The following is a 7,632-nucleotide window of genomic DNA, read 5'->3' on the forward strand; positions in this document are numbered from 1 at the left end:
TCTACCCTCTAAAGGATATAAATTTTTACATGTGGCATAGAAATAATAAAACTATGTTAAATGCCTATACTATTTTAGCATTTTGCTAAAATGAATTTGGATGTGCACAACTAGATTAATTCAAGAAGGACCACTACCCAGCCATGGCAGGCATGGTTTAGTGAGATCCAGTCTCCAGATTATTCACAGTTTGGACTACCCCTCCCAGAACTGGAGGGTTTGCCTTATATAGTCAAACCCTTTCTCAGCAACACAAAGGCCAGGAACTAAGACTTATGGACCCACCAGGAGAACCATGAGGACTGCTCATGTCCAGGGTCATGACCTGCATCAGCAGTGAGGACCCTGGCAAGAGCTCTTCACTCCACTGGTTCATTGGCCACTGAGTATGTTCCCCTTTCTGTGTATTAACCCAATTAACAGACACAGAAATAAGTAAGGAGGGATGAGATGCCCCAGATAGAATAAAGAACTTGCAGGAATAGTAAGGCTTCAGATCATAGACAACTCCATGTCTTTTTAAATTTTATCAGTATCTGGAAATTCCCAAGATATAAACTGAGAAAACAGGATAATACTTCATGCAGGATAGCAGTAGGTTTACACTAGAGGTCTTTTTATTTCTGGCCATTTCTTTACAATCATCCACCAGAGATAACTTTAACTTATGCTTCTCAAGCTCAAATCCCTCTAAAGTCATTTAGGTTCACATTTCTAACTCTGTGGGACACATGTTCCCGGAAGTCACATCAGCTCTCCAGGTCAACATTTTCCTTCTGCACCTTCACTGGCTCACTTTTTCTTTTCTCATTCACAAAAGCAGATGTCTAAAACCATGGGTCTGGTTTCCCTTTATGATGTACCTGTGACATAGGTTTCAGCTTCCAAGTGCCCAGAAGAAAGCTTTTGATAGGTGCACCCAACTAGGCAGGGATGTATTCAATAATTTCTAAATGAGAGTATTTGTCGTAGCCATAGGAAGCAAAGAAGATGGAGTTAAGCCAGATGGTCCTGGGACGTCCCAAGTCTCTCAGAATCTCCAAAAGTTCAGCTCGAAGCTGGGCAAGTCTCTCTTCTGAAAGAACTGCCTGAGAGCTGTTACTCTCCAGAGGGGCTGGGTAAAACTCTTGACTTAACTTGGGCAGCCCTGAGGTGTGACGCAGCAGCTTCTCCATAGCAGCCATGGAGAGGAGGTTCCCACACATGCTGATGGACCTGAGCTGGGAGCAGTGGCTCAGGGCAGGCAGGATGGCCTCGATTTGGGAGTCCATGATCTCACACTGATTTAAGTCCAATACCTGGAGGGTATCTGCAACTTGCTCCAGCAGAACTTGAAGGAGCTCAGGACTAAAGTCAGCCAGGGTGATACCACTCAGATCCAGGCCTTTTAGCTGACTGATTCTTGGGCACTGGGACAGGTGGGTCAAGTCTGATTCTGTAAGGAGGCAGTGAGTTATCATGAGGTTATCCAAGGGGCTCATCAGACACCTGTGAAGAAAGGGCCATTAGGTCTGAGAAACAGGGGAGGCAGGTGACCTCCAGGTAAGAAACAAGGGATTTGCCCAAGGCCAGGGTCATTCTGACCATCAAATAAAGGTCAATATCCAACATGCCCAGTCTCATTTTAGCCTGAGTTCTTTCACCTTCACTGTGTGACTGAATGAAGTACATAGAACCTTGAAATCTCTCTTTCCTAATCTGTCAAGCAGGGTGTAACATACTCTACTTCCTTATGAGGGTGAATGAACATAATGGAATATCTAGAACCTGCTCAGAGGGAGAGCCTGACATCACGTCTAAATCAAGTGCAGGCATCTCTGAGTATTAGTATTGGGAGAGAAGGCAAAAGATACTTTCATCTCAGGCTTTCTTCTGTCTGTGCTTGGGCTCAGGCACCCATATCTCAGGCTTGGTGAGGTACCTGGGTTACATGAATAAAAAAAACAACTTGAGTAATTTCCCACAATATCAACTGAGGTTTCCAGTCTGCAGGGGCTCATTTACGTCCCTGTGTCATCTGCAAAAGATCTACCACTTTCTACTGTCCCTTTGGCTCCTGCTCTATTATCATCATCTCCAGAACCATGCATTTCTCATATATTAAATATCTTATCTGAAGTGCAAAACAACATTTTAGGGACAGGGAATTTGAGAGAGGCTCATTGCGGCCACAGACTTGCAGAGCACAGAGCTTCCATTTAGAAACGCTCAGGTTCCTCCTCAAGACCCTTTCCACTTGTTTTCCTAAGTTATCTGGACATAGATCTCTCCTCCTAAAGTAGAAACCTCAAACTGTTCTTTGGTAGATTCCAATCCCCTAGTCTATAGCTCCCTAGATGGTGTCCCTTTCCAGTGCCTCTATCCATTTGTTCCTCGACCTTGACTTGGGTAGCTGTGTGTTACCACACTTCAGGGTAGAGCACAAAACAAGACAGTGCACTTGACATTGCAGAGTTGTGTTCATTGTTTCTCAACTAGTGGTGCCCCCCTCACCTGAGCATCTGGTCCAGGCGGCCTGACAGGAAGAAGGGAGATTCCAGACAGAGATCCCGGAGGTGGTGCAGCTTGAGGAACTGAGAGGTAAACTGGACAACAACATGCTGTTCCTGCTCTTTAGAGGCAGAAAGTATGAGTCTCTGCACGTTACTCATTTGGCCCAGGAGAGGAGCGAATGTGGCCAGGCTGGACAGATGCCAGTTCTGGTTGACTTCTACATCCTGGATACAGTCCAGCTGCACCATACTCAGGACCTTCATAATATTTTCCACAGGCATTCCAAAGATCTTCAGCTTCTTACAGCACAGGTGTATGGAACCTTTTCTTTGTTCTGCCCACCTCATGAGGTAGGTGAGGAACTCATCCATGGCCCATTCCTTGAGGTTCATCTCTATGAACACCTCCAAGGGAGCCAAGGGCTGCTCTGTCCTTGACCTGTCCTCAGGAACTGGTGCCGTCAGTGAGCTTGAGTACATGTGGTCCATGTATCCAGACCATATGCTCCAGAAGTTCTGGCCAGTATTCCTTAAATCCAACACCTGCAGTTTGCACCTCCTGTGGGGAAACAACAGATGGGCAGCAATGGTTTAAAATCCAAACTGAATGAAATCACAGTCTCAGAATACAGGCTGAATGAAACCACAGTCTCAGAATATAGGCAACACTAAGACTTCTCACCTGAGTTTTTACTTCAGATTCTTGACATTACCTGCTGCCTTGCCCACTTCCTCTTCAGTAGGGATACTGCCTCACTTTCCTCTATCTCCTTTGCCCCTACATGCTTCCTGATTTTCTACTTCTACAATCCTTAAGAATCCCTGGGAAGAGGCTGGGACATGTTCTCTTAGGTTTCCCTGCATCTTAGACACTCCTACACTTCCAGAAGGCGTTTCCCAAAGAGGGCTCAGCAGTGGTCAAGGCCTCGAAATTCATTGACATCATCAGAAGCCTTTGGTGCATTCCTTGACCATTCACTCTATGACCCCAGCTGTCTTTTCAGGATGTCTAGTAACCTTCCAGGCTACCTGGATTAGACTCACCTGGGGTGCTCCTTCTGGGAAAGCAGGACATCAAGTCCATCCAGTACTGCTTGTAAGGTTATCAGATGAGGCGGCTCCATCAGGCCCCCCAGAGGCAGGCGGACAAAAGGCCAGGAATACACCATGGTCTTCAGGGTCTTAATGTGACTCCCATAGAAGGCTTCCATGAAGAGTAGGGGGAAGAGCTCAATGGGCAGAAACTCCAAAGAACTCATGGCCAAATCCTCATTCCTTAGCAGGCTCATAGCTGCCAGGTCCAGGAGTCTGGGTGGGGCCCAAAGACTCATTCTGATCTGACTCTGCTACAAAAGAAATCCTGTGAAAACTTCCAGAGAACAAGGCATCCTTCTCAGGCCAAACAAGAACACACCTCTCTCTCCCACTCGTCAAAGGAATCTTCCTGGCAGTAGTGCAAGTGCCTGTTAGTCCCAAGTACACTCTGGACCCAGTGAGCACAAAGCCATAGCTCTACCCCTATGGGCACTAGAGCATGATCTCACAAGGAGCAAGAAGGGAGAAATCCAACCATTAGTCCATCCATTTCCATCCACTGCTTTGCTTAATCATGTGTCACTGGGAAGTGGGTACCATGAGCTAAAGGCTGAGCTTCATCTTTTTTGGGGGGAAATTTTAATATATCACTTAGAGCCTTAAAACTATGGGAATAGGAGCATTATGTGGCCCAATATAGCCCACAGTTCACTGGGCTGGGAAAGGGTAAGAGATACCCCTAGTATGAATGATGTTTGTGCTCAAACTAAACATTTTAAATTTCAAGAAATAAAATTTCAAAAAAAAGAGAAAAAAATTAAAAAAAAAAAAGAAATTCCAAAGATGTTTTTTTTACTAAAAAGAGCATCTGCTTTGTTAAGACATTTAAAAAGAACCAATCAAATATTTGGGATTAAGTCAATACTACATTCAAGGTAAAACCAAAATCTTAAATCAGTATATATGAAAATAAATAATTTTTATTCATTTATTTTTATTTTTCAATTTTGGCAGCATGGCATGGGGTGTCTTAGTTCCCAGACCAGGAATGAACCTGCGATCCTGCAGTGGTCCAATCCCAGGATCCCTAGGGAAGTCCCCAGTAAGCAGTTTTTAAAATTAATCTCTCCTTTCATCCTGATACGCCTGCCACCATTCAAGACCAGTTGACCATGGGTACAGTGAAGGTGTCTTTAGTTGTATCTGTAACTTACCAGCTCTGTTGTGGTTGGCAGGCTGCTCACACTCAGACTTGAGAACCCCGGTGGTGACTCTGAAACCCTGAAGATTCTGCATCTCTTTGGTGTCTAAGGCTTATATAGACCTTTCTAATCACATCTTCCTTCTTTCCAACAACTAACTGCCAATCAGAAAGTGATACCTGATTAGATTTCAGACTGTCTATTGGGTTAATCCTGATTGGATCTTTGTTACCTTCAGAGGAACTGATTGAATCAGATTTCATTCAGGCAGGATGAAGAATGAGGGAGGGGTACTGGATTTCTTGATTCACCCACAAATATTGATTTGGCTTTACTAATATTAATAGTAATAGGCCTGGGTGTGAGACAGGAAAGGGGTTATCCTTTTGTGACAGGAAAAACAAAACTTTGAAGTACCGTTGTTTGGGGATCTTCAGCCATACAAAAATTATCAAAATGTCCCAGAATTAACATTGCTTTATGAAGACAGTAGTGTTGTTCCCAAAGGAAGCAAAATAAAAGTATCCACCTCTATCAACTGTCACTCAGGTATTATGTTGGACAAGTGGAGATCAGGAATCTACTCAGAAAGTAAAGGGAAGTCCTTTTGAGGATGTGACTGGTATTCCAATCTTAAGTCAAACCATCTCTGAAGACATCAGGTCAAAATCACATTTGAGAAGTAAGAGTGAGGGCTGGGTAGTTGGAGCTGGATGTCCCTAGAGGGACAATGTGAGTAATGCAAATAGTGTAAAATGTAGGGTTTTTTTTTTTCCCTTCTCTTGGGGAAGAAGGAAATTTAGAAGACTTTTCTCTGGGTTGTGTTTAGAAATTAAAAGGAGTGACTAAAAGGAAGCAGTATGATCTCTGAAGGGTTTCCTCTCCAAAAGTTGAGATTAGTACCATAAATTGAATGAAAAGATTGTTTTCACTTTAAAAATTTAAAATGAGAAATTGCAGAAGCCACGTAACTAAGAGTGTTATTAAGATGTGGGGGTCTATCTGAGCTGGAAAGCTTTGAGATGCACATTTTTAAACATTCTTTCTTTACATATATAAGAATTACTGAGACAGGAAAGGGGCAAGGCACAACCTTTAAAAGAAGGACATGACATAAACTGATTAGAAACAACCAGGTCCAGGACGGTGGACTCAACTTGCACTTGCCCTCGATCCTCAGTATAGCTCATTGTAGCACAACCCAGCTGCCACGATGGTTATGAACATTAATGGTCAAAAAGTGGGCAGTGGTCCAATTCCTGGAAATCCCCACCCCTTCCCCAAGATGAAAGGGGCTTCCCTAGTGGCTCAGATGGTAAAAGAATCTGCCCGCAATGCAGGAGACCTGGGTTCGATCCCTGGGTCAGGAAGATCCCCTGGAGAAGGGAATGGCTACCCACTCAAGTGTTCTTGCCTGGAGAATTGCATGGACAGAGGAGCCTGGCAGACTGTAGTCCATGGGGTTGCAAAGAGTCAGACACAACTGAGTGACTAATATTTTATTGCCCCAAGATAGCTGGAATACTCCCACTCATTAGCCTATAAAAATTGACAAGCCTGGTGCCTCTCTTGCTTTCCATGATGGCCCACTCTATCTCTATGGAGTGTGGGCCTTTATAAACCTTCTTTATCTTTACAAAGGTTCATTCTTGAATTTTTCCCTGCACGACGCCAAAACCCACATGTGGCAGCCTTCCCAGAGACTCTTATGTGACCTGGGGATCACATCATTCTCCTGCACCCCTACTTTCATTCCTGCAACATTACTGCTTTGGAAAGGAGTTCAGTGATTGGAACACTTCATACCCAGTTGTTATTGTTTCAGTCAATAAGTGGAGTCAGGTTCTTTTGTAACCGCATGGACTGTAGCCTGTCAGGCTCCTCTGGCAATGGGATTTCCCAGGCAAGAATACTGGAGTGGTTGCCATTGCCAACTCCAGGGGATCTTCCTGATGCAGGGATAGAATCTTTGTCTCCTGCATTGGCAGGCAGTCTCTTTACCACTGAGACACCAGGGAGAGACTTTAAAAATAGCATATGGAATGCTTTTAAGTTTCTGTTTAGAAAGCCTAACTAGTAAAATTTAAAAAACTGCCAAGTATGTGAGTGTCAGTAGCACACCAGCTCTGATGGGGTTGGCAGGATGGTCAGACCTCAGACCCCTTGTAGAACCCAGGAAATGCTTCTATATTCCTTCTTTGGTGCCTGAGGCTTTTAGAGGACTTTCTAATCATTTCTTTCCCCTTCCAACAAGTAACTTCTGATTGGAAAGTGATACCAGGTTAGATTCCAGAATATCCAGATGGTTAATCCTTAAATTTGTGTTTCTCCAGATAGATTGAATCAGATTTTCATTTCAGGAAAGAGAAATAATTAGGTCAAAGGGAAAGTCAAAACACATTCCTGGATTCACTCCCCAAACACTGATCGAGTTTTACTAATACTGGCAGTTGTAGCCCTGGGTGTGTCAAGGAAGGGATTAATCTGTGCCTGACACTGCACCAAAAAAGGAAAACCTGGAAGCATCATCTTTGGGGGACTCTTTGGCCATATTAAAACTATTCAAATGGCCTAGAAATAAAGCAGCTTCACAGGAACAGTGGTGCTGTCCCAAAGAAAACTAACTAAACTTCTCCTTGTATCAAGTTGTTGTGCCAGTGTCATGTTGGAATAATAGCAGATCAGGAGCCTATTCAGGAGCAAGGGCAGTCTCCCGGGGATATGGTTGGTCCTCCAGTTTAAGTCATGGCTTCTCTGATGGAGACCAGGTCAAAGTCACAGTGAGAAGTGAGGGTGGGGTAGGGCAGCCTGGAGCTGGGCATTCCTACAGCAGCCCTGTGAATGACTGAAGACAGTGTAAAATATGGATATATTGTTTTCCACTGACTTGGAGAGAGATTAAA

The 7,632-nt window shown here is 44.1% G+C and overlaps 1 protein-coding gene across 1 annotated transcript; it reads right to left on the reverse strand.

The window, feature by feature from the left end:
• Positions 1-923: 923 nt before the first annotated feature.
• LOC109570173 (PRAME family member 8-like) lies at positions 924-3,823 on the reverse strand. The gene is made up of 3 exons (XM_019975963.2): positions 3,537-3,823; positions 2,494-3,051; positions 924-1,488 (listed from the first exon to the last, which is right to left on the reverse strand). Exons 1-3 carry the CDS (start codon positions 3,821-3,823, stop codon positions 924-926), a joined length of 1,410 nt encoding a protein of 469 aa, XP_019831522.2.
• Between the last annotated feature and the right edge of the window lie 3,809 nt (positions 3,824-7,632).

Source organism: Bos indicus, chromosome 16, assembly GCF_029378745.1.
Source record: "Bos indicus isolate NIAB-ARS_2022 breed Sahiwal x Tharparkar chromosome 16, NIAB-ARS_B.indTharparkar_mat_pri_1.0, whole genome shotgun sequence".
Lineage (NCBI taxonomy): Eukaryota > Metazoa > Chordata > Mammalia > Artiodactyla > Bovidae > Bos > Bos indicus.

Coding starts and splice junctions, on each gene's coding strand:
- LOC109570173 (XM_019975963.2), bottom strand. CDS start 3,823: ATGAGTCTTTGGGCCCCACCCAGACTCCTGGACCTGGCAGCTATGAGC. Junction 3,052..3,536: donor TCCCAGAAGGAGCACCCCAG/GTGAGTCTAATC, acceptor GTTTCCCCACAG/GAGGTGCAAACTGCAGGTGT. Junction 1,489..2,493: donor CGCCTGGACCAGATGCTCAG/GTGAGGGGGGCA, acceptor CTTTCTTCACAG/GTGTCTGATGAGCCCCTTGG.